General features: G+C 54.4%; 1 protein-coding gene across 1 annotated transcript in view; it reads left to right on the top strand.

Annotated features, from left to right (window-relative positions):
• Window positions 1–26356, top strand: part of LOC138388321 (semaphorin-4D) — a 104788-nt gene that overhangs the window by 58385 nt on the left and 20047 nt on the right. The window contains exons 3-4 of the mRNA XM_069476260.1: window positions 22809–23160; window positions 24579–24724. Of these exons, the coding sequence (XP_069332361.1) occupies window positions 23061–23160; window positions 24579–24724 (246 nt within the window). The 5' untranslated portion in view covers window positions 22809–23060. The remainder of the gene's footprint in view (window positions 1–22808; window positions 23161–24578; window positions 24725–26356) is intronic.

The following is a 26356-nucleotide window of genomic DNA, read 5'->3' as shown; positions in this document are numbered from 1 at the left end:
CGTCCCACAGCCTGGAGGTTTGGTGCAGCCGAGGTCTGGCCAGAGCCCAGGAACCTGTTCTTTATAAAGTGCTCACTGAATTCCTCCCTTGAGGCAAATTTGAGATGTTGATAATAAACTGGCTTTAAATGAGCACAGTTCAGCCCAGGTGTGCTTAGTAACTGGGTTTGGCCGGCCTGGGTTCGTCTCTGACTCGGGGTGTGAGCTTTCCCTTTCCAGGTCGGTGGTGGGGTTGGAGTGGGCCCTGGGTCAGACGCTGAGTGTCAGACACTGGCCCGCCCCCAACACTGGTGTGGCTTCCAGAAGTTTCCATGCCTTGGTTTTCTTATCTGTGAAGGCGGGATAGAGACAGTGTGGCTCCTGGTCACAGAGCTGCGGGAAGGGGCCCTGTGAGAAGTCAGCATGTGACACGCTACACCACAGCTGTTGTCGATGTCTGTGTCATTGTCTCCGGGTGACCTGAATTGCCTTCCTCCTGGCCCGAGGAGGCGCTTGCTGTGGGGGCAGCTGATGCCCCCTCAGTGTTGTCTCCTTCGAGCGAAGCTAAAACCGAAGGCTCCCTGGCAATGGGAGTGAGCCGGGGCCGCCGCCGGGATGGAAAAGCCAGGCCCACCCAGGGCCGTTTCTGTCCACTGCCTGCTCCCAGGCTGCCCTGTGGGCGACGGGCATTTGGGGAAGGAGCTGGGGCTGTGCTTGGCTGTGTGCACTCTTGTTGGACATACGTCTATGACCAAGGCTAGGACTGAGTGCGGAAGGGGAGAGCGCACCCAGGGACTCACCTCTGTCCTCGGTATTCTGGACCTCTGAAGCAGTCACACAGAGCCCGTGGTGACTTCAGTGTCTCCAGCAACCCTGAGGGACTCCATGGGCAGAGCCTGGGGGACACAAGGAGCCTGGAGCATCTGCTTCGCTGTGTACTGAACCTGCAGCCAACCTGTGCTGGGACTTGTTAGAAAAGGGTGACATGTCATTTGGGGGTGTGCCGACCACCTTGCACCTAGAGGTGGCTTGGCTGAGGTCCCTGTAGGGGATCGTGGTCCTGGTGCAGGGTAAAGCACCGTCTTGGCAGTGGTGGGCCCAGCCACGTGCAAATTGGCTGCATGCGAAGGCGCCAGAGGGGCTGGGAGCCGGTCAGCGCTGTGTGACCTTGAGCAGGCTTCCTGCCTGTGCCTCAGTTTCCTCATCTCTGGTGAGAGGATCATAAGGCTGTCACTATTTTGAGTCTGAGCAGTCTCTTTGCACGGCCAGAGCCATCACTGTGCCACTGTGTACAGAATGGGCTGTTCCACAGGTAGAGGAAAGGTATCATTTTCCAGCAGCGGAATAAATCCCGTGACCAGAAAATAGGTGAGTGAAGCCTGGTGATTGGACTGTCCGCAGCCTTTGGATAGGTATGTGTCTCACCAAAGAGTCCTGAAATGGGGGCCCCCATCTGTGCTCCGGTGCTCGGTGTGGAGCCCCTTTTGCTGGCTGGTGCTGCCTTGGGACCCGTGTTTGGGCCCAGCCTTTGCCCTGGCACCTGCATCTGTCCCCACACCCGGGGTGCTGGGGGAGATGGCATGAATGGGGCTGGCGCTGGTCTCCGCTGCGCGGGGCGGGCTTCTCTCTAGCAGCACATCCGGCTGTGGTCTGGCTCGGTGGCCTGAGCCTCCTGAGGCTCCTTCAGGGCCGTGTCGTCATGCTTGGGCAGGGACGGGGTGGCAGGGCCATGGGTCCAGTTGTAGCTGCAGCCGCTGTGGGGGTGGGCAGCATAGCTTATCTTGGTGTGAGAGTGTTCTAAAACTTCTAAATCTTTTAGTTGATTTGGGTTCCTGTGACTTGTGAGGCTCAATGCTCCTGACTTGAAATGGGGAGACAGCTCTGTCTCGTCCATGTGTCCTCCTGCCGCGTCCCTAGTGGTGAGAACAGCTGGTCCCTGGGAGGAAACATGCCTCTTTCATGGGCCGGAAAAGAGACAGCACAGTGGCCACTTAGCCCCCTGTCGGAGCTTTGGACGTGGAAGATGACTGTGCATGGGCAGCAGTGACGGTGACTCACCAGCCCTCCCCACGTGTGGCCTGCCACGTCTCACACATTCTGAATCATCTGGAAGGTGACATGCAGCTCAGAAAGGAACCCTCACCACCGTGGAATGGCCGCTTTCTAGAAAGACAGTCCCCAGTACAGGCCCTGCCAGCCCCAGCCCTAGCCCCTGAGGTCCAGGCTCTCTGAAGTCGGCCTGACTGAAGTCCACGAGGAGGGGACACCGACGGAGGACTCCAGCCCGACAGGACCAGGTTCCGGTTAGCAGTGCATGAAACATGGCTGAGGTCCTGTCCCATTTGGAGGCTGCGCAGTGAATCCCCGGAATTCAGGGCCCGCATGGTCGCTTCAGTGAGTGATCCTTACTTGGGCTTCATTTCATGCTGCGAGGACAGCAGTGGTCACCCCCTGGCCCCTGCCGTCCAGGGGAGCAGGGGTTGTGTTTCTCCATGAGAGTCTCCTCACCTGGGTCACAACCCCACCCCATCTACAGTCAACCTTCTCGCAGCGTCTGCAGCAGTTGGGGTCAGACAGGCTCGAGTGGCTGCATCCTTTTATGTTGTTTCCCTGTTACAACCCCCCCGGGGTAGGGAGTTGAGGGAGCCGCCTAGCTTGGGCTGGAAGCATCTGGAAGGGAGGAGAGGAAATGTCAGTTCCCTAGAGCTGCGAGGGAGGGTGCGTTATTGGGGGTTAGATTAGGGGATTGATTATAAGTCACTGGATTAGAGTGAGTCAACCTCTAACCCAATACTGCTTTCATAACGTTTCGCTGGAGGGTCATTTGGTTATTTGGAAACTGGAAACTAATTGAAATTCTGGCTGTCAACGTGGAACCAGTTGTATAGTCAGTGTCTTAGTGGCAATGGGAGAATGCTGATGCGTCCCCATTGGGGACAGGCCTAGGTCTTTCCAGGGCCAGGTGTGGCCCTGTGTCTGCTCCTTCCTTTTGTGGTTGACTCTGCTGTTTCATTTTTAGTGCTTTTGTGACACCTGCCACTGCCCACGCGATCACTCGGCCCACTGTTGATGGGACGTGGGTTGCTTTGGTTTGAATATGGTTAAGAAGCCTCAGAGTCTCAAAATAACGATCTCTGTTGAAGCTGCTCACCCTGATACTGAGGATGTAGGCGCCAGTGCGTTGGAGTCGGGGCTGCCTGCACGTGGCATGTGCATACGATGGTGAGGCAGGTTTAGAGAGTTTAAGGTCAGTGCTGACGTGGCAGCTGGCAGCCCCAGATGGTGGGATGGTGCACATTCGTTGGTTTCCTGCCAGGAGTGAGACGAACCTGGGACCCTCGAGGAGCTTTGGCTGCAGTGTGTGGATTCTCCCGTGGGTTTGCCACGCCGAGCTGAGGCTGGCGACAGCCACGGCCTGGGAGGGGAGCCTCGTGTTGACTCAGGCCCCTACCAACTCAATTTTGGTTACAACCTATGGTCACACTGGCCTAACTTTATAATTTTGGTGTATATTTTTAAGAAATCACTGAAGATGAAAGAAAAGAGAGTGGCATTTTGTGGTTTTGAGTCTTAAAAAAGAAATCCCCACTTGGACCTGGGCCTGTCCCGAGGCTCCTAGGCCTGACCCTGTGGCTGTCCCTGCACCACGGCAGGGTGGGGAGGCCTCCTTGTCACCTTTGCAGCTGGGCTGGGAATAGGGGCACTGGAGCAGGGGAACCCCAGCCTGGAGGAAGGTCTGGTCCCCTGTTGAAACTGAAGTGTCCCCCCTGTGGACACTTGGAGGGAACCAGGGACACTTCTGGGTGCAGGGTGCTACCCCAGGCACCCCACAATCCTAAACCAGCTCAGGGTTCCGGATGGTTCTGGCAGGCTCTGTGATGTTTTTACCGCTAGCAAAGGTGAGGAGAAGGAGCCATCACTTCTGAAGCACCTGTCTGTGCCCCAGTGTCCCTGAAGGAGGAAGCTGCTGGATTGGGCGTATGGGGCATCCACTCAGAGCACCGCTGCAGAGCACTGCTCTGTGGTCGCTGCAACCGCAGCCCAGGGAGAGCATGTCCTGGTCCTTCTTGCTGTGCCCTGGGGACCACTGCGGGACTGGGAGGAGTCTCGGCGCTCATCAGAGGCTCCAGATCATTGGATTTTTATGAGCCTGTTTTTCCTCCTGGCAGCAGGGCCATAAAACCTGTCCCCAGTGGGGCACACTGGGTCGGGGGGGTGTATGTGCAGCCAGCAGGGCCACACGGTTGCGATGTCACACTCATGTCCCATTGTTGGACAGCAGGCTGGTGGGCTCCGGTTGCTCAGGTTTCTTGGTCCACCCTGGGAGGGATTTGTTTAGATGTCAAATACTGCGTCAGTAGGTGCACACCTCAGGGAGTTAACAAACGTGGGAGACAGGAGCAGCCCTTCCCGATTGTCAGTGCCACACGGTGCCTCGAGGAGACTCAGCCCGACCCTGGGAGGGCCAGCAGGATGGTCACTTCATCACCTTCCCCTTCCTATTCATTTTTCTTCCTCCTTGCTTTTTCCCTGAGACCCAGCGAGTGAAACCTGTCTGGTCGAGGCCGTTGTTTCCCAGAGGACAGGTCTGTGGTCACCCTGGCCTGTGAGCTGAGCTAGAGCAGAAGGCCAGGATTTCAGCAGGCGGGCGTTGGTGGCAGGCAGGGACTTGCACAGTGGCAGGGATGCGTACGGTGGAAGTAGCAAGGCCTGGTGACACTGGGAAGGGCAGGCCGTTTGGCGAGGCGCAGGCTGGTTCTTGGGCCTGGATCCAGTTACGTGGGCTGCTGTGACATCAGACAGGCCCTGGGCTTGCCAGGGAGCTGCTAAATCAGAATGTTGGGGGGCTGGGCCTGGGCCACAGATATTCTCAAAGCTCCACAGAAAGGGTGGAAAAGCGTGCGTCTTCCAAATTGTAGGGCTACCTTGGGAGACGCTAGATTGGAGGCTGGGCCTTCCTCTGCGAGTCCTGGGGAGAAACGGAGACTGTTGAGCAAGAGAACAGCACGATGCAGGCAGCCCCGTAAGGAAAACGACAGTGACAGTGACGGCCTCGTGCAGGGCCTGGGGGCGGGGCCTTCCTCACAGTGGCAGGGACCAGGTGGAGGCTGCTCAGGAGGGATTTTGGCGGGAGCTGTCTGGTAGGGCTGAGGGCGTGAAGGAAGCGGGGCAGGGTGGGGACATTGCGGAGAGACGGGGTCAGGACAGGAAGAGGGTGCTGGGCGGTCAGGACGTGGCGAGGCAGGAAGGTGATAGGAGGGTTGGCGTAGGGTCGCAGTCAGAGAAAGGGGACGCTTAGGCGTGGGGGGTGGGTTCTGAAAGAAAGGGCTTGAGCGCATTCGAAGTCAGGAAACTTCTCGGATTTAAACCGTTTCAGACTCACGGAGCTGAGAGTAGTAGTCAGAGGCAAGGTCGTGGCCGCGGGTTTCGAGGGGAGCTGTCGGTGTAGGCATGCGTCCATCGCAGAGGTGAGACGGGAGTGATTGGCGTTGGCCTGAGAAACCTCCTTCTCCTTCACTGCCTTCTGTTGGGATGTGGTGGGTGTGGCCGTGGGCCTCCTGCCGGACCTTTCCCCACGTGGGTGTCCCCGGCCCGTGCACAGGAGGATCCTGCCATTTTGTAACGTCTGGACTAAGACCGTGTCTGTAGTGTGGGTGCGTGTGTGCTTTGCAAGTCCTCATTTGTGAAGTGTCATCCTGGAGGTGGGGCTGCGTCCTGTCCTCTTCCAGGGGAGCAGCTGAGAGAGGGGAAGTGCTGGGGGCAGTGGCCTGTCTCTGGTCTCACAGCTGGGATGTGGCAGCACTGGAACCCGAACGGGGCAGGCTGGCCTGGGAGCCCACGCGGCGGCCTCCACACATGGCGCCTCGATAGTTAGGGGGCCAATCAGGAAGCACTTAATCAAGGCGTCTAACTGGCTGGGAAGAAGTGTAAAAATGTTTGCGCTAGGCGAGTTGTGTTTTATGGCATAGATTGTACTTGCTTTCCAAAAATTACTTTAGCTCAACTAACTGGAAAAATTTAGAAGAGAGTCTAATGGAAATAAATCAAGGAAGTTACGCGTAGTTATTTCCCAGTCGGTGGAAGCAGAGCCGTCAGTGTGATGAGTGACGGTCCTGAGCCTCTATTCCACTGCTCCCCGAGCGTAGGCCGGCAGTTGCACCCTGTGACTGTCCCCCTGTGTCCTCTATGTGGTGCTCAAAGCTCTAAATCCCATTTTGAACATTCCAGCTAGAAAAGGTTTTTGGTCAAGTTTTGCTGGTGGTTAAAATTGGTCTTTAAAAAAAATGAATTTTAAGTGGAAAATTGGAAGCAATAGGAATGCCCAACATTATCATATTTAATCAGCCATCACGGGCTGCTGAGGGCACTGCCTATTAATAAATAGCGTGGGGTGACACGAGAGACGCTCGGTGCAGAGAGTCGAGGTGCCATGTGCACAGGGGTCCTCCCTCCCGCCCCCCACAGGCTCTGTCCTCTCTCCTGGACCCCAGGTCTCCGTCTTGCTCCCGCCTGCCTGGGAGCCTGCCGCTCCCCCTCCTGCGTCCTGGAGCGGGGAGGGCCCTGCTGCCACCCTGTTCAGTCGCGGCGCTGCCCTCCTGGCGGTGGGGGCCGGGATTCTGCCGTCTCCATCTGGCCTGGCACATGTCCACCCTGGCACACGAGCCATGCCCTCCAGACGTGACCAGTGCGTGAGTGAGTCAGAGTGTCTTAGAATGAGGAATTCCAACAAAATGTCCGAACAGCCAGAAGCGTATGTCAGATCTGTCTGCTCTTCTCAAAAACTTCCATTTTGTTGAAATCCTCTGGGTTAAACTTGCTTCCAGGAGATGCAAGTCGTGGGGTCTTATCAATAGTCTCTATAACCTGTTTTTTAAAATCGTCAGGAATGTTTTCTTCTCTGGCCTTTCTTGAAGTCTTTAAATTTTCTATAATTACTATATCTTCCTTTTGATATCAGATTAGAAACATTTAAATTTGAAAACTACTTGCTTAAGGTAAGAATTCAAAAAGTTCTAAGGAATCCAAATTGTGAAAAATGAAGTGCACCCCTGTGACAGATTCTGGTCACCCACTGCCAGTAGGTCCGTGGTTAAATTGTGATGTTGTCCTTTTAACTTACGTGCACACACGCACACATGAAGACGGTCACACACCATTTGCCTAACAAGTGGGATGCACTGTACATACTGCTGGGAACCTTGCTTTTTTTCATTTCTTTGTTTTTGCCTTTCACAGCCCTCAGGCAGGAGGGAATCTTACTGTTTACTGAACAGTGGATCTGGGCCTCACTTTCATATCAGTGGCAGCTTTATTCTTGTTATGAGTTACGCAGTATTTCATCAATGGATGTCCCACATTTTATATACCAAAAAACTTACGTATATACTCCATATGCATATACACGTAGACACACACTGATGGACTTCTAGGTGTCCCCTGAGTTTTCCTGCTGAATAGCCTCATACCAGCCGTCTTGCACACTTGGGAGAGACCCACACTGAACACGTGGTGGAGAACTGCTGAGTCAGAGGATCGGGACGTGGCATCTTGGCACCTGTTGCCCTCCAGGGTGACAGGAGCATGTGGCCCAGCCCTCACCTGCACTTTGTAGCCAGGCTGTCTAGTGATTGCTCTTCTTAGCGATGTTCAGTGGCGTTGGGGTATAGCGTGCAAACCCACCCGGTTGGAGTGTGTGCTGGGGTGCTGACGGCAGCGGAGGGTCCGCTGTTGCGCCTGCATCTGGGCTGGATGAAGAGGTTGAGCAGAAGGGGCTCATGGCCTCCTCCCCATCCACTGACCACCACAGTAGCGCTGCCCATCAGTGTTTCTAATCTTTGCTTCCAGGAGTCTGTGGACATGCACCCGGGCAAGCCCCAGCACCGAGCCCCCGGCCCCTAAGTGTGCAGGAAGAGGCTGGTGGAGCCCCTGGGCACCATAGGGGGGCGGGTCACATGTGCTAGCAGCCCAGCTTTGTTTTTTATATCTTGCTGAGTCTTCTTAGCAGGGCAGGTATAACTGGCTTCATCTCACAGGTGGTGAGAGTCATGGTAAATACTGCCTAGTGCTTTGCCAGGTGCCAGATGCTGTTTCAAGCTCTACATGTAGATTAATTGTGGATCCTCATCACAATCAAATGAGGTGGGTACTATGAGTATGCCTACTTTCTGGATGAGGAGACAGAGGCCCAGAGAGGGGCAGTAACTTCCCCAAAAACACACAGCTTGGAGGAGCCAGGCCTGGAACCTGGGTGGTTCTGACTGCAAAGCCCCCTGCTCTTGTCCCTCCCGCCTGCTTCTTCTCCACATGCTGAAGGACACTGGCCGCTGCTGAGGGGGACGCTCCGAGGGGGCTCACATTTGCGGAATGGAGGCCGGATGAAGGCCGCTGCCTGCTGCCATAACCTCTGAACAACTGCTCTCGAGGCTGGGTGTCAGAGCCGGCGCTCTCCGAGAGGGCGTGTGGGAGGGACGGGAGGCCAGGCCCCTCCGAGTGAGAGGGGAACATTTCCCTTTCTGGATTGATTTCATGCCTTTATTTTGTGAGTGGGCCTCGGATTCTGGTGAGGAGTGGGGAGGTGCAGTTAGAACAGCGCAGGGCGTGGTGGCAGGAGGGGCCTGCGTCCTGGGTCTTCACTGTGGTGGGGACTAATCTCACCTGTGGGCTTCCGTGCTGAGGAAGAGGAAGAAATGCCTTGGTGAAGGGGGAAGCTACTGAGGCTGTGACACTGGTTTCCTGAGGCCGGAAGCGTGTGTCTTCACGCAGGAACCTGGGGCTGTGGCTGCTGGGGGAGGCTGGGTGCGGACGCCGGGCTGGGAGGCGGCGAGCCTTCCAGTTGTTGCTGGCTGTTGAGCACAAGACGGGAGCTGCTGGCGTCTGTTCCTGGGTGAGGATGCTGCTGTGTGTCTTGTCCAAACCACGGAGTGAGCAGTCCTGAGTTTTTATTTACTGAAGTGACAAAGGCTTATTTAATATCTGGAGAAGAGAAGTTTTTCTGTTTTAAAGTTCTTGGCATTCTGTTATTTGCCTAAACCTCTTACTCAGGCGTCACCCCTCCTCCTTTCCCGTGAAGTGTTTTTGGCGTGACCCCCGCAGCTGCCGTCCCTGCCTGCCGTGGTAACAGGTGGCTGCGGTGCTCCGCAGATGCTCGCGCAGCCCGCCCGGCGGCGGTGCCCATTGGGAAGTCACGATTCCAGGTCCTGGGTGGATGTGGCCTTTTCCAGGCGCTCCCATAGCTGCTCAGGTGGAAGACCCCCAAATCAGTCTCTGGAAGCTCTGAGATGGGGGAGGGCTTAATAAATCGTGATTGTGCTGGTCGCTGCCCCGGTGGCTCATTTGCTAACCTTAGGTGTCTACTCAGGGTTCAGAGGCTGTGTCAGACATCGAGGGGCCGGGGGACTGCGGCCACGTCCGAGGTCCCGCTTCCTGGGGGCGTGCAGGGCGTCTGCAGAGGCGGCGGCCAGGGAGCGAGGGGCCCGGGTGGGGGGGCCAGGGGCTGCACCTGTGTTTCTAGGGACAGCCTCCTCCTCCTTAGCTGGCTTTAGAAAAAGAGCAGTGAGTGTATAAGCTCTGAAAGCAAAAGGAAAATAAGCTGGAAAACCTGTCCCCGCCACAGAATGTGCTGGAGTCTGATTCTGAGGGTTTACGATTATGTGGATCATTTGTAACCCAGGAGGGACCAGTGTCACCACTCAGCAGCCTCTGAACGTCCTCAGTCCTAGCGCTGCTCTGGTTTTGTGGCTCTGATTCTCTTGATCCTATTGTCAGTGATGTCACTGGGCTCAGAGACACCTGTCTTGAGGGCTCTGTCGCACACTGTAGAGGGGACAGACATGCTGCAGCCACCTTGCCACTCCACAGTGGACGTTTCCTGTTTGGCTTAAAAGCAGCCATCAAAAATAAACGAGCGTCTGTTTGGTTCTTGGAAATATATGTTTCCGAATTTTCCTCCTTTGCTTTATGAAGATGAATCTTCAAGGATACGTACGTATCTGAAGTAAGTAGACAGTTAGACGATACTGTTTTGATTCACGGACTCTCTGCTAACTGTGATGGTGGGTCGTATTTGAATGGATTATTTTGCGAGGCAGCGACTGCAGTCAGGGCCCAGGACCAGCTCCTGCACCGCAGCCGCAGCGGTGACAGGCTGGGCTGTACTTCCCCTCTGCCGGGCCCTCACTCCGTCTGCCCCAGCACTCTCAGCCGAGCTGATCTGGGTCGGAGAGTCATCTGCCAGGGCGCTCAGAAGTTTTTTAAAAATTGCAAGAGTTTTTCTTCAATGCCAGGAGTGATCAGCATCACTCCTGAGTTTGTGAGGAGGGGCAGTTTAAGGGCTTAAGTATCCTTGTTTCCATTATTTTCAGAGCAAAGATTTCTGAAGAAAAGAAAAAAGAGTTCTTTGTAGAAAAGACTGGAAAGTTTTGAGAGACACAAGATACAGGTAAAATCACTTTGTTTCATGATCTATACTTTCAGTTTAGAAATGTTGATACCTTTAGAAGCGTCAGGTGGGCAGATGGTAGGTCCTCGGTCCCTGCACGTTTTTTGGGGCAGAGATTTGGTTTGGACTTGCTGCGTCCCCTGAGGTCAGCACAGGGAGGCGGGGCTGGGCCCTAGCATGGTCTTTCTTTTCCTTCCTCTCCCATGGCTATGCCGCACTCTCCTGCTTCCTTCCTGGTCTCTCCCTCTCCCTACCCCCTCTCCTCCCTACTGGGTCCTGGGCTTGTTAAGTCTCTGCGGAGCTGTGGGGCTCAGCCCCTGGCGTGGGCACAAGAAAGCTTGTGTTCCTCTTCTGGGGCTGTGGGCAGGGAGCTGGTAGAGAGTGGTGTAAGAAGAGGCTCTCCATGTTTCCTTGCCCTGGATTTGGGCCATATTGTAGTTTTAATTTTGGTCAACTCCATGCCATGTATTGTCAGTGTCAGAGGGAAGGGGGATAACCAGGTTAATTTGTAGAAACAGAAGGAAAACCCCCATCTTCCCTCTGTGCTTTTCATGTTACTCACGTGTCGTGTCGTGAGTGGGCCCTGCGAGGTCATCGATTCTGCTGCTTTTAAAGGGTCCTGCGTCCGTGTGCACCTTCCTGGTCCCTGCACGTGGGACAGTGACGAAAACACAGCTTCACTGCCAGGGAGACTTAGCATTTTGTATGCCTGTTTGCTGGTTATATGCATATATTTTTAATAAGTTACCTGGTCCATTGTGGTTCTGTTTTTCTTACATTTGTTAGATCACTTTATTAGGAATTCCAAGCATTGACACTTGAGTTACAAGTTTTTTTTTCTCTTTTGTCTTTGGATTTTGTCACTCTCTTTATTTAAAAAACATATTTTGGAATCTTTGGGTGCAAGGAAATTGAAGCAGGGCCAATTTGTCCACTCTGCACCGTGCTAAGTGGGAAGAGAACTCTGGTGTGAGAGCCCAGGACTGGCCCCTCCTGCGGTGCTTCACTGTGCTGTTCTAAAGAGCGTGAAGTATGTGCAGGGAAAAGGAGCCTCATTTTTAATGGAAACCCAGGAGGTTCAAAGACATGGCAGGGAGCAGTCACCTAAACCAAGGAGGGTTTGGCGCACGGGAATTGCGAGCACAGGACGCACGCAGCGGTGGAGGCTTCTCCTCGCGCACGCTGGCTCGAGTGCAGCACAGTGGCACGCAGTTGTTTCTGTATCTTAGCACACGAATTTTCAGAGACATAGTTTTTTAATGTATTTTTTTTACAAAGCAATACAAAAGTATAATTCATTTTTTTAAAAACAGAAAAACTGAGTTTCTTGGCTATTCTCCTCCTCCCCATAGGCAACCGCTATTAACAGTCGGATATGTGTCCGCATTTGTGTGTGTGCGTCTGTGTCTGGTGTGTGTGTCCCTGTGTGTGTGTGTTTGCGTGTAGATCACCGTGTCCTCTCTTGGCGCAGTGTGGGCTGTACCTCACGAGTCGCCCTGCGCTGCCTCTGGCGTTCTCGGGAGGGTGTCTGCGCTCTCAGACGGCACGAGTGCACCTGCCTCGTCTCTGTCCCGGGCGGCATCTTCCTCGCATGCCTGTCACCAGCCCCTGCCTGCAGAGCGTCCCTGGCTGTCAGCTTTTACTGTCACAGCTGGCACTGCAGTGGTTCTCGCACACGCAGCCTTGTGCAGGGTTTGTCTTTGGGTTGCTCTCCGAGACTGCTGGGGACAGGAGTGTGTGGGACATTGGGAAAGTTCAGGACCACCCCAGAAGTCCTTACCCCACATCTTCCCCAGCACTGGCCAGCAGCAGTCTTTTAAATTTCAGATGGCCTTGTGGCCAATAAATGGTCGTTTTATTTTAGTTTACATTCCTTTAGTGGAGTTAAACACCCTTGGAGTTATATTTGAAGGTAGGAAAGTTTAAGGTATGGGAAAATTAAGAATGCAAATAAATTCCAATTAAAGCAAAACTTTTCCGCATTGTATTGTTCACGTAATTTTGCCCACTCTACAGGTCAAACACTGGGGACAAAAGAGCCAGTTTTAGGGGCATTTCAAAGGCTCTCCCAGTGTAAATGGTGTCCTCTGGCCTTCTGGAAGCATCTCTGTGGGTGTGTTACATCTGGTGCTGTGCTCCTCACAGCAGCAGCAGCCCCCGAATTGAGCCGCCGTCTCAGTCCACTCAGGCTGCTCAAACAAGACTCCATAAACCGGGTGGCTGGGTGGCTTATCAACAACAGGAATGTATTTCTCAGTTCTTGAGAATTCGAAGCTCAAGATCAAGGTGCTGGCAGATGTGTTGTCTGGTGGGCTAGCTTCCAGCATCATAGACGGTGCCTTCTCACTGTCCTCGGGTGGAGGAAGGGACGAGGGAGCCCTTAGGGGCCTCTTTATGAGGACAGTAATCCCATTCCTGAGGGGTTCACCCTCATGACCTCGTCACCTCCCAAAGGCTCCAAAAACCATCACATTGTGGGTTAGGATTTCATCATAACAGATTGGGGGGACACAAACATTCGGACCACAGCATCACCATTGAAAGACAGGACACCAGTCGTGTCTTCAGGGACACAGGGTGAGCACAATCCTCCTCTGGGAGTTGGCCACCCACTTCCCATTACAACACCTCACTGTCCCCAGGAGCCAGTGTCCAGCCTGGAGACTGGTGGCCGTCCTGGAGTGGGCAGCGGGGCGACGCTAGGCCAGCAGAAGATTATCTTGTTTTCTCGAGGGCTAGTCTGTCTGGGCCCGAGGACATGTGCACTGTCACACACCCTCCAGAAAGAGGCAGTGTTGTCTGTATCCCAGGGCAAAGAGCAGAGTGATGCCACAGGTGGTGTGACTGCCTCGCTAGGATGGTGCCCCGCTGGACAGCCCTGCTCCCCGCCGAAAGGCCCAGTTCCTGCCCCTGCTCTGCTTGCGTCCTTCGTGACACTTGCCTGTCGACATGGCTGATGGGTTTTTTGTGTGTCCAGCTTGCCTGCAACCCCCTGTCTCCTTCCCTGGGTGTCCATCCAGCACACAGCGCACCTAGCGAGTGCTCGGTTTTGGGGAGTGACGGGGGTTAGAGCATGTCTGAGACATCCTGGCTGCGGCTCGCCTGCCACCACGAGGCAGTGGCTGGGGATAAAGTGGGCGTCTCTGCAGTGGTCCTGGCCACCACCTGTGCAAGGTGAGTCCGTCCCTACATGAGGCTCCAGTGCTGAGTGGGTCCCCGCAGAGCTGGTGCTGGTCTCTGGGGACCATGTGAATTTCTAGGAAAACTGAAGTTGGAACAATCGACTGTTACGCTTGTGACCAAGGGGCTCCTGAAACCCATTCCTGATTCCTGATGGGATAAGGCCATTTTTCCTCAGTTTGCAAGGCGGCGACCTCAGCACCGTAACTGCGGGTGGGGGAGGGGAGCCCAGGATGGGCTGCCGTGGTCAGGCAGCAGCGTGGCTGGGTGGCTGGGGAGGGCTGTGGTACTTTCTGCCCCCAGCATCTGGCTGCCCAGCTCGGAGGTGATGGGGTGGTGACAACGTGTGCGCTGTCCTGGCTACAGTCAAGCTCCCCCCACCCTGTCTGGGCAGACCCACTGGGATTAGAAATAAGAAACTGGAACACATTCCCCATTGGTTGTCAGCTGTAGGGGCAGAGATCTGGGTGACGACCACCTGTGTCGGGTCCGCTAGTCCACAGCTGTGCCCGAGATCCCCTTCATGGTTTCCCTGGGGTGCCGGCAAGGGCACTTTAACGTCGGTTTAGCATCCTGTTGCCAGAAGGAGTGCTGACACCTTCTGTGTAGTGTGACTGGTGTCCCCTCTGTGATCCACTCCAGCTGTCAGACAGCAGATCCCAGGAAGGAGCTGAGACACGGGTGGCTGGACGGACCCCAGAGGGCATTTTTGTCCCTGGTTCCTGCCTTCCAGGACCCTGTCTGGCAGTCACTATTCATATCTGAGACGCAACACTAGATCAGAATTTATATGCTGCAGCAGAGTAATAGCACATGCACATACGCAGATGCACACACGTACATGCATGTACACACTGACACAGATGCATGCATACACACACAGATGCACATGCATGTGCACACAGATGTATGCGTGTATGATCACACAGAAACACATGCACATGTGCACACATACACAGATGCACACCATACATATATGTACATACACAGACACATATGCACGCTGGTTACTGGGTACTCCTGTTTTCTCTGCTCTGGCCTCCTGCCTCACACCCCTGGGGCATAGTGCTGCCGTCTGACAAGTGCTGACAGGCGGGAAGTGAGGAGCTCAGAGCCCCCTCTGAGTTCCATTCTCCTGACATTTAAAGTGGGCTAGCGCTCTCTGTGTGAGCAGCACAATTACGTGTAAATAATGGGGTGCCATTTGGTAACCCTGTCTTTCTAATGGGCTCCCGCGTCAAGTCCTCCTGTCAGAGTGTGAAGGGTGACAATTGCACACTGTCAGGGCAAAATGCATGTTCATAAGGTTCAGCTCCCAGCGGGATATCTTTGCTTCTCAGAAATGCTCCAGAAAGCCAGCAAAATGGCATTTTATCTGGTTGTTTTAATTTAAATATTTAGAGTGAGGTCCTGAATGTGACATCTCATCAATGATTATGGAACTGCTATTCCTAGAAGAACGTGCAAGGCCAGAGATCTATATGGGTGTGGTGTGTGCTTTGCTTAAAGCAATTTCTAAATCCTATGAAACAATGCACGCTTGTTGAAAAAGGAAAAAAAGATCAAACCCTTCCAATGTCCTTAAAGCAAACCGTGCATCCCCTCCTCCTCCCTGGGAGGAGCAGTGTGTGGCTTGGACCTTTCCTGACCTTTGCCTATTCACGATTTTAAGACCATTTGGGACGAGAGGCAGGGTCTGGTGTAGGCCATCTAGAATAGGTGTCTGCTGATGAGGTAAATACACTGCAGACCTGAATGAAAACGCAGCCAGGAAGCCGGGTGTCCAATCGATGTCCTCAGGGTGGGGTCTGGAGCCAGGCGCGGATGGCCCTGCACTGCTGGCTTCATGCTCGCCATGCTCCTCGGCGGTGTCTGGGTTGGTCCAAGGTGAAGTTGATTAAGAAAAAGGTTTTTTCTTTTCCCCATAACCAGGTGGAATAACCCAGGTGAACACATCAGAGGTTCCTTCTGACAACCCTTAGTAATCATTTAGAACTACCTAGAAGGTGCTGCTGGCTTGCACCAAGGCACCTGCTGAACCTCACCTGGACGGACGTGTTGTCTCGGGCACATTCATTCTGGGATGGCGAAGCCATTCCTGGAGGTTTGGTCATGAATGCTCATACTCGGCATCTCTGTTCATTCTAGAGATTTTGTTTTGTGGAACTTTCACCGTTGGTGCCTCACCTTGGTTCTCTCCAGCTCTGGCCTCGGTCAGTCTTCTAACTGGGATGTTTGTGTTTGTGTTTCCCGCTGTGCCCGGCATTTTCGGGCCCTCGTGCCAAGCGCTGTGAAAACAGCAGGAGGGGGCTGGAGTGTGGGGGAGTCCAGCAGCACCTCCTGGGGGAAGAACATTCTGGAAGAGGGAGCAGCATGTGCAGAGGCCTCTAGGGCCTTAGGAGGGGAGGAGTGTGCAGGAGGTGGAGGGATGAGGCAGGAGAGGCTGGCCAAATCTTACACCAAATCCTGTGTTGCTTCTCAACATGCGTGCACTGCGTGGTGAGTAACCCCATTTCTACCACGTGTTTGAGCCCCAAAACGTGGCTGCTGTCAGGACCGAGGCTGCACATAGACGCACTCGTCCCCCGGCCCTGGAAGGGAGGCTGCCCACCGCGAGTCACGCCCGCTGCTTCTGGGCGCACTGAGCCGCTGTCTCCCCAACTGTGAGGAACCAGAGCATCGACATCTTTTTTAAGTTAATTCATTTTATCAGAGTGACTAATGCATGTAATTTTAAGGTGAAGTAGTTCTTGACGGAGCTTGTGAGAGAAAGAGCACTTGGCAGCCCCTTTGCCCTGTTCCTGCTGCCCCGAGACAGAGTTTCAACTACTTTCGCCATTTTTGGTATTTTCCTTCAAATTGGTTACACTTCTACTTCCTGACTTTTCCCTCTTAGATGCTGTATTATGACGGGAGGTGACAATGGTGATCGTCTGACTCTTGTCCACTCCCCCCCGTCCCTGCCCCCATCCTCCCACTGGAGTTATCACAATTTTTGTCATCAGGGCCGCACAATTGGGCCATAACTGCTGTGATTACATTTCCATTCCTGGACCTCTCTGGCTTCCCGGGGGGTGATAACTGCTTCATTATTTTATCTGTGTGTCTGTCACTAATTCATCCTCAGACCCTGCCAGAGCCATAAAAGTTGCCTTTGTGGCAAACCCCTGGGTGCTGTCAGTCACCGTCGTGCCCTTGGAGGCCCCTGTCGGCCCCCTGCTCCTCGGGCCTGGCCCGTGCGGGCCTCTCCGCTCCTGAGACCTGGGAACAGCTCCCTTGTCTTGGTAGAGCGAATCCTACTGCAGCTTCCCGAGAGAGAACCTAAGGGAGGTAAGAACGTGGAGGCCCTGCAGGTATGCGGTGTGTTTCCACACGCTGCTTGGTGGCTGGGCAGAATGGAGGACTCTAGGTGAGAAGTCGTCTTCCCTTGGATTTAGCGACACTGCTTGGCTGTCTCTCTGGGCTTTCGGCAGGGCCCTGGAGAGGGGGCTTGGTTTCTGTGTGGCCTGTGTTCTTTCTGGAAGCCTCCATATGTTCCCTGGCTCTCCCAGGGTGCTCAGGTTTCAGGGTGCTCGGTCTGCTGTGCCCGTGTGGGCGAGCTCTGTCCTTTCTCTGTGCTCCGCGCCTCCACTCTGGCATCTCGCGCTCTTCTGCTTGTCTCCCCCAGGTTCTGCCCTCGCCTGTGGAGCTCCTGCTAGTTGGACGTGGCCCTCCCGAATCCATCTTCCGGTTTTCTTATCCTTTCTCTCTTCTGTCCTCTCTGTCACGTTGTTGAACTTTTAGGAACCTCTTTAGTTGGAACGTTTTCTTTCTTTCATCAAAAGTTTACTTTGTAAGCTTCCATTTTCTCAAGTCATGTTGCTTTGTGACCACTTCCCTTCTTGGCTCTAGTTTCAACTCTTTTGTTCTAAAAACTCAGCACCAGTGGTGTACAGGGCCGCTGGTGGCAAACACAGCCTCTGTGAAAAATGAAATATGTCGGCTTAAAGTTAAATAAATTAGATTAAAAAAAGGTAAACTACTCAGAGCTCATTCCTTCCTAGTTATTTTATGCATTCTGCTGTTATGTGTGTTCTGGGGTCACACGTGCCTTGTGCCTGTGTGGGGAACCTGCGCGTCCCTCCCTGACCCTGTTCAGTGGCATCACGTGGGGAGCCTGAGAGCAGCATGGACAGCGCAGAAATCAGCACGCCCCCCGCCCTGGACGGCCAGTTGTTCAGGAGTGCCAGCACACTGCTGCTTACTGCTCACCTCGTTTCCTTTCTGGCTTCCAAAGTCATCTCTGTTTTTTTTTGGAGGCAGGGTCTCGCTCTGTTGCCCAGGCTAGAGTGCAGTGGCCTCATCACAGCTCACCACAACCTCCAGCTCCTGGGCTTGAGCGATCTTCCTGCCTCAGCCTCCCAGGTAGCTAGGACTATAGGCATGTGCCACCACACCCAGCTAATTTTTCTATTTCAAGTAGAGATGGGGTCTTGCTCTTGCTTAGGCTGGTCTCGAACTCCTGACCTCAGGCGATCCTCCCGCCTTGGCCTCCCAGAGTGCTAGGATTACTGGCCTGAACCACCGCACCTGGCCACTTCCCTCCTTTTTTATCCCTACAGTCTGTGTCCTTTTTGAGTGTCATTTCATTGGGTTTCAGGAGGGAGCTGAGATGAATCTCAGGGTTCTGAACACCAGTTTCCAAAGAGAGAAACTCTCCCTTCTCCTGGCTCTGGGTTCTCAGCCGAACTACAGCATGTCCCTGGGACTAGGACACCTCAGAGGATCCACCGCAGTGGAGGGACCTAGATAGGAATTGTTGTTTTCCTTTTTTTTTTCTTTCCGAAATGGCTCTGATGGTTAAAGGAATTGGATCCTCTACAAGCCATTTCCCTCCACTAGAGACTCAACTTCGGGTGTTTGACCCAAAATGAGCCGTGCCCTGTGGGCCTCATGTCTTGTAGCCAGGAGCTGCCTCCTGGTGTGGACACCCACGTGTTCAGCTGTCCAGCCCAGGGGCCCTCAGAAGGGCTCCTTCTCTGATTCGCAGCCACTGCCTGGGGCTGTTTGTTTGTTGTTGGTTTTAAAAGAATTTATTTTTTAGAGCAATTTCAGGCTCACAGCAAAATTGAGAGATTTCTCCTGTGCGACTGTTCCCCTCCCCAGTCTCCCCACTATCGAGTTCCCCATGGAGTGGTGCTGGGGTTGCAGTCAGTGAGCCTGCCTGGACGTGCCGCCCTCCAGCGCCCACGGCTGACGTTTGCTGGTGGTGGTGCACATCCCATGGGTTTGGACAGATTTATAATGACATGTGTCCACTATCATAGTATCGCAGAGTAGTTTCACTGCCTTAAAAAATCCTCTGTGCTCCGCCTGTTCGTCCTTTGCCCCCAGCCCTGACAACCACTGATCTTTTGAATGTCTCCATAGTGTTGCGTTCTCCAGAGTGTCCTATAGTTGGAATCATACAGCATGTAGCTTTCTCGGATTGGCTTCTTTCATTTTGATAATGAGAATTTAAAGTCCTCCATACCTTTTCATGGCTCGCTAGCTTATTTATTTGTAGCGCTGCGTAATGCTCCTTGCCTGGCTGTGCCAGGGTTTGCTTGTCCACTCACCTGCGCCTGGGCTGTCCTCGCAGCTGCCTTCCCTGTCGTCTCGGCCGGTTCCGCACCCGTCCTCAGGGAAGCTTTCCCATCTGTGCCCAGTCTCTTGCTGTCACCGTCTCTCGTTCTGTCGCTGTTCATAGCCGTTTCTTCTGTGTGTGTGGACCTTTGCCCAGCTGGGGGACATGCCACGAGGGGGGCCGCCTCTGTGTGGCCCCCACTCTGTGTGGCCTGGCACTGGCTGGGCCCAGGACTGGCTGTGCCTCAGGGAGCCAGCGTCAGTTCGTTGGGTTTCACTGGGCTGGGACTGCAGCAGTCAGGCCGGGGCACTGGCGTCCTCGACACATGTGGCAGGAACCGTCACCGCAGGCCCGCCTGCTCACCTTTTCACCGTGCGAGTGCGCAGCCCTCTGCTGCTGAGAGGGACGGGACTGGGTGGCCACGTTGCCGCTTCCAGCTCTCACCGGCAGCGTGATGTCTGTCACACAGATGGGTGAGAGGCCATGCCCCTAGAAAGCCAGGGGACCTTTGTTCCAAAAGGCGGGGGGTTGGGGGGGGATAGTTTTTAATGGGAACTTTTAAGGGACTCTGTCGACAGCTTGTCATCAATGCCATCACCCTTTTCTCCACGTCTGTCATCACACACGAGGAGAGTCAAGAATGACAAGGACACCAGGGCCGTGTATGGGATGTCCCTGTGGCCAGGCCCTGGCTGGTGGCTTCCGTGCAGCGCCTCCCCCTGGTGTGGGTTCCGGTGGGGCCAGGCTGCCTTCCTCAGGCTTAGCTGGGGTCCCCTTCGTGCTTGTCAGGGCAGGAAGCACTATCATTATCAGATACTCATTGATTAGTTATATTAACATACCATTCTCTGATATAGTTACCTGATAAACAATCACAAATCAGATAATTCTCATAACAGCCTTGTCGGCCAGGTGGGTCTACTTCTCATACAAACAAAATGGGACACCATTGTGGCAAGGAACTGCACGTGTGCCCAGAATTCAGAAAATCGAACCTATAATTTGGTGCATTTTCTACATTTGGAGCCTGTGTGGGAACCACCACCTGTTTGGGAGCTCAGCGTGGAGCAGCTTCTGGGAGCCACTGTTAGTTAACGATCAGTCGTACAGAGGACAAGCCTCTCGGGTAGATTAATGAGACTGCAGTGAGACTCACACGCGTGACTTCTGGAGCAGACGCATTTGGAAATGTTCTGAGTGGGGTTGGTAGGCACAAGGGGTGGCCGTTGCACAGCCTCCAAGGGGGCCGTGCTCTGGGTATTCAGGCATGGCCAGGACGGTGCGATGGAGGGAATGTGAAAGGGAGAGGTTGGACAGAGGTGATGCAGGATTGTCCACAGCCCTGCTGGCCATGATGAAAAATGTGGGTTTTATTCTGAGTGGTGGGAGGGCGTGTTGAAACGTTTCATGTGGGGAAATGACATCGTTTAATTTGTGGTAAGAACATTACACTAGCCTCTGCTCCTGTGTGGTGAATGGATTGTAGGCAGGTTTTATCAGTTTGAAATTGTATCTGTTGATAACAAAAATCTGAAAATAAATAATTGAAAGAGATCAACACTTTATCAATAAATCTGGAATAGACAGCAGAAAGCAGGTGCAAAGTCTCCACTATGTTATCAGAGTTTCAGAATCTTGTAGGTTTCCACTTGGCTGTTCTTAGAATGAGACCCTTATCGTCATGTTCACGGGGTGGCTGCCAGAGCTCCAGCCATCCAGTTCTGGTTGCAGGCAGCAAGGAGGAAGAGCTGAGGGCAAAAATGCAATTCGTAGCTGAGTCAGCCTCCTTTAAGGAACTTTCCTGGAATTTCTGTCTCATAAATTCTGCTTACAGTTCTTTGGCCAGAACTGCTACCAGAGAAGGTTGGAGCTGTAGTGAGCTGGGCACGAGGCCAACCCAAGTAAGCACAGGATTCTTTTAGTGAGAATGGAGGGGCACGGATGCCAGGGCAGGAAGCCAGCTGTCTCCAGCACAGATGGCAAGAACAGGGGCCAGGTAAGGGGCTGGGAGGCTGTTGGAGAGGTCAGGATGGGAGGGGAGTGTGGTGATGGTGGAGAGGCACAGGCAGAGGCACGTCCCAGATGTGTCTGTGGCCCTGCGGCAGCACCTCCCGTAAATTCGGTGTGGGGGTGGGGGTTCATGCTGGGTGAGTCGCGCCCTGACTGCTGGTGCTTTTTGAGGTGGCGGACGTGGAAGAGCAGCTGGAAGCAGAGCGAGGTTTCGTTCCAGCTGCGCTGGGCTGTGGCGTTGGGGATAGCACGTGGAGATGCTGCGGGGCAGAGGGAGTCAGGACCCGCAGCTGAGGGCTGCGGCTTTCCACGTCCCTCACAGGCCTCCTGGGCCGAAGAGGGGCAGGGGACCAGAACCCCCACGCTGGTGTTTCGAGTGAACGACTTACGGCTCTGTAACATGAAAGGGCATGACCGTTAAGGTGCCGCTTGGGGCATCTTCACCGAGAACCCGGGGTGTGGCTGGCCTCAGATCACGGTGTCGGACCCCTCGGGCCCCCGGGGCGACTCTCTGCCCATGTCTGAACAGCACAGGTGAGCAGCGCCATTCTCTGGACGCGCTGCCTGGCGCTGCATTGAAGCTCCGCCTCCGTGCTGCGCTGTCTTTGTGAGGTGCGCCTCGTCCCCGGGTGTGGCTGCGGCTCATTCTTGCCGTGGAAACGTCTGGTTTTCCATCATAGGCCGAGGGACCTGTGGTGGTCTCCGGGTTGGGGCTGTTCTGCGTAGTGGCTGTAGGCGGTCTCCTTCATGGTGTTTGGTGGCCGTGTGATGCTTTCTCTGGGGTCTGCACCTAGGAGAGCATTGCCGTGTTATATAGTTCCTGAATTCTCCAACCAACTCAGTCTTGTTGTTTTCATTTCTTTATTTTTTTAAAGAAACATTTTCTAACATTTTGTGATAAGATTTTTTACACGTGCAGCAAAGTTGAAAAGAATTTAAAGTGAGCACCTGCGTGCCCACCACTTGGATTCATGGTTATCCTTTTTCTAGGCTGACTTTGTTGCCTGTCTGTTTTACCCATTCTCTGTTCATCCCCCAAAATTGGTTTATAATTAAGAGAAGAAGTGTGTTGTTGAAACACTGACTGCCCGGTTGCTGGGGGCGCTGGCCCCGTGTGCCCGCGTGTGTGCCGACGCGAGCCTGTGAGCTCTTTGCAGCCCTCCGGTCCTGGCTACTTTCCTTGCCACGTGTTGCCGGAGTGAGGAAGACAAAGTCTCCGAGGGAAACTGAAACCCAGGCTCGTTCCCTTCGTGTCCGTCTCACTCCCAGCTGGACATGGCAGCCACGCAGGAAGGAAGCTGGGCAGACCGCCAGGCGCTCGTGTCTGCTGGGTGCCCCACAGCCCACCCCAGGTCCCCGTCCCTGTGTCTGTCCTTCGTTCCAGGTGGGGGGCAGGAAGCACTGATTCCTGGTGGCTCCTGGCTCTGCTCCTCTGTCCCCTCCTAAGAACCTCCCTGCCCCAGCCAGCCCGCGTGTTCCCAGCAGATGGCTCTGTGGGGAGAGAGGTGGCAGGGTGGGGCGGACGGGGACATTGAGCAACAAGAAGCAGGCCTGTCACCCTGCACGTGTCCTGACTGCCTTTTCATTTCCTTGCAGCATTTCTTCTGAGGCCGCAAAGAAGCACTAAGCGGCCTTTGATGTTGCAGTGGCGACAGTGGCCTCTCCTCACCTGCTGAGCCGGGAAATGCGGATTCTTGGGGACCCTGCCACTCACCAGCTCCAGGCTGTGCTGCCGGCCCCTGTTCTGGGGTGCTGAGCAGCATCTGTGGGAACACACCCGCCCTGGCCACCTGCTGCCCCTGAACCTTTGCTGCTGAAGCCCTGTGTGGCCACCCCTGCCCGATAAGGATGTGTGCCCCTATCAGGGGGCTGCTCACAGCCCTCGTGGTGCTGTTTGGGATGGCAGTAGCGTTTGCACCCGTACCCCGGATCACCTGGGAGCACAGAGGTGAGCACTAAAGCTTGTGCAGGTGCCAGTGGCATGAGGATGGAGCGGGGACCCCACTGCTGGGATGCTGAGGGGGATGGCTGGTGACAGGGACCCACCGCTGAGATGCGGAGCAGCTGGTTAGGACACTGGCATTTTATCTGCTGCATTCTCTGCTCCTGGAACTTGTGTCTGGGCAGACAGGCCTAGGTGGCTGCTCTACAAAGAGGCTTTAATAACCAGAAGCATTCAGCAAGGCTTGTTCAGCCCCTAACCTGGTTTCTGCACTGGAGTCCCCTAAAGGGAAGCTCACCTCCCTGTACCTGCCACTGTTTGAGCCCTACTCGCTGGAGGACAATGACTCATCATCTGCCCCCAGTCGCTGGAGAAGGACAGGACACGCAGCTGAGCTTCGTGGTGTGACTTTACTCGCTCTCTTTAGTTTTTGCTTCAGTTAGTTCCTCTCTTGGGAGGTGTGTCTTGGGACCCCTGGTCTTTCTGACTCGGTGCATTGAGAGCTTAAATACTGGGTCCTGAGCAAGGTGTTGCTTGCAAGATCAGCCGAGCGCTGCCTTGGGCAAAGTTAGAGGCCGGAGACGCACAGAGAGGACCTGCAGCCCCAGAGCTCATCTCTCTTCCGTGGTGGAAAATTAGAGAGACAGAAAGCATTAACACCTGTCTCTCAAATAAAGCAGACTCCTGGTGATATATGGAAAGCCAAATTCAACACGCTCAAATTGATGCCGGGACAGTTGAAAAGAAGAAATAGCTCCTTCAAAACTAATGCAGATACATTTATATTCTTCCTGAGCATCTATTATTTAACTCCTCCCATTCCTAAGTACCTACTGAGGCACTTACTTAGTAAGCAAAATAAGGTCACTTATTTCTCTGTTCTGTATGTTTGTGGTGATCACTGAAGATTGCTTGGGTTGATAGATTCTCTAAAATTGATTCTTTGAAAGGTTTTGAAGTAAACCATGTTTTTCCTGAGTAAGAAAATCCTAAATCATTATATTCTTGATGCACCTAACCTGTGGGTGATTAAAGACACACAGGCCAGAGCTGGGTGGGCAGATGGTGGGCGCCCACTCGGAGGCGTCTGGGGGTGCTGGGTTGGGGCTCAATGGGACTCCAGGCAGCAGGAGGGAGGTCAGGCGCCAGCTCAGGGTTCCTGTGCTCTGGCTGCGAGCGGGTCCCACACGTGCTTGGTGGCTGCGTCGTAGGCCTGCTCCCGGGGTGCCTGGCTCTGGTGTCCACTGGGGTCGACCTCTGCTGCCCCAGTACGTGACGCGCAGTGCACAGCCCTCCAGATGTGACTGTGCCGGGCGTGTTCACTGTAACCGAGACAGGCCCCCGGGAGTGGTGGCGGCTTACAAGCACTCTCTGGCCTGCTTTCTCCCTTTCCCTCCTCTGACCCTGCCCCTCGCCTCCCGCAGAGGTGCGTCTGCTGCAGTTTCACGAGCCGGGCATCTACAACTACTCGGCCCTGCTGCTGAGCGAGGACACGGACACCCTGTACATCGGCGCCCGGGAAGCGGTCTTTGCCGTGAACGCACTCAACATCTCCGAGAAGCAGCACGAGGTACGCCCTGGGTCCCGCTCTCCTGGCATAACCCGCTCGAGTGAGCGGCCTCTCCTGGCCTGTGGCAGGCCGAGGGCTTGTCACCCGGGGCCTCCGCACGGCTCCCGTGACCATGCAGCCCCATCTGTCTGCCGGCAGCTCACCCGGGGACCACCCTCTTTTCATCTTTCATTTTTGAACTTTTTATTATGGAGAAATCTCAAACGTGCCCCTGAGCAGAGACAGTGGTATCATGAGCCCTGTACCCACCGCGGCTTCCGTAAGGCCAAGGCCAGGCTGTCAGCCCTGCCCGCTGCGTCTGCCACCTCCAGGGGCGCCGAGGCAAATCCTGACCCCTGTCCATTCAGTCTCCATTTGCAGGAGCCAGCCTCGGTTTACTTCCCGAGAAAGCCACTCTGCACAGCCCGTGCCGTGTGCTCCTGAGTCCTCACGGTGTGTGTCTCATGCCTGTGTCCTCTACACGTCCTCTGCTGAGTGTTGGGCCCTGAGGCTCACCCGCTCTGGGCGTGTGAGGCGACTGGCCTTCCTCCTCCTCAGCCTCAGCAGCCCCTGCCCTTCCAAGTCTGGACCACATCCCCTCGCAGCTCGCAAAACGTGACGTTCTAGTCCTGCCTTTCCGTCCTCACTCGTGCGCTGGAATCATCCAGAAGGGGAGATGCCACTGCCAGCTGCGGGGCCCCTAGGGGTCCCCTTCCTTTGGCAAAGGCAGGACAGCTGCTGAAATCTTTGCCTTTGCTACCGGTTTTCAGAATGACGCGTTAACTAGTTAGTTCCCCCTCTACAGGGCAACAGTGAGTGCTTTGATTATTTGATTTTTAGTATCGTAGAGAACTCATGGATGTAAACATATCTCATGTGCTTTGACCTGTTAGAGTTAAATCCTATTTCATCCTTGGCCGGTGGCAGCTTCTTTGGGTCCTGGCGGTTTGGGCAGTTTTCTTGCTCCTTGGAATCAGTCTGTTCCATGCTCCAGCTGTATGTTTTCTGCCCCGGATCTATTTTTTAATCTTCAGGGTATAGCGTGTTTCTTATTTTCCCGTTTGTTACATAAACGAGCTCTGAGCACTTTTCTTTTGCAGAGTCTCTCACACTGAGGCCCTTTGTGTGGGCAGAAGAATGCCGTGGCCTCACCTCGCTCGGGCCCGTACTCTCCCGGTGTCTGTTACATCCCTTCCTCTGCTCTCCGTCCTGACCACACGGGCTGGCGCGCTGGGGCACGTGTGGACAGGCCTCGGGGTGCTCAGGGAGAGCAGCCGGTGCTCAATTAATGGCATCACAGTGGTCCCGTGGGGTGGGGGAGAGGCTTAGGGGCTCCTATACTAAAAGGAAAAGACAAAAAGAAAGGGACCCAGCCAAGGGTCAGCGAACATCCCTGCACACATGATCAAGGGCCTGTTAAGTTTCCATTCCCTTGTCCTTGTGCATTTCATGTAAGTTGATTATGAAATTGTGTACATTTTAATTTCTCAAGGGAGTTGCTGTTTTAAATGGGACCTTCTGCTTTCCTGGATGCTAGTTCCCACTTTCGTTTCTGTGCATATACACCCCGTTGGTGCAGTGTCTGCTGCTCGGCGCTTTGCCGGAGCCCCCGGGTGGGTTAGAACACACCCACGTGGGGCTCCCTCCTCACGG

Source organism: Eulemur rufifrons, chromosome 7, assembly GCF_041146395.1.
Source record: "Eulemur rufifrons isolate Redbay chromosome 7, OSU_ERuf_1, whole genome shotgun sequence".
Taxonomy (NCBI): Eukaryota; Metazoa; Chordata; class Mammalia; order Primates; family Lemuridae; genus Eulemur; species Eulemur rufifrons.
The sequence above is the reverse complement of the archived record's forward strand: the minus strand, read 5'-3'. Positions and strand labels throughout refer to the sequence as shown.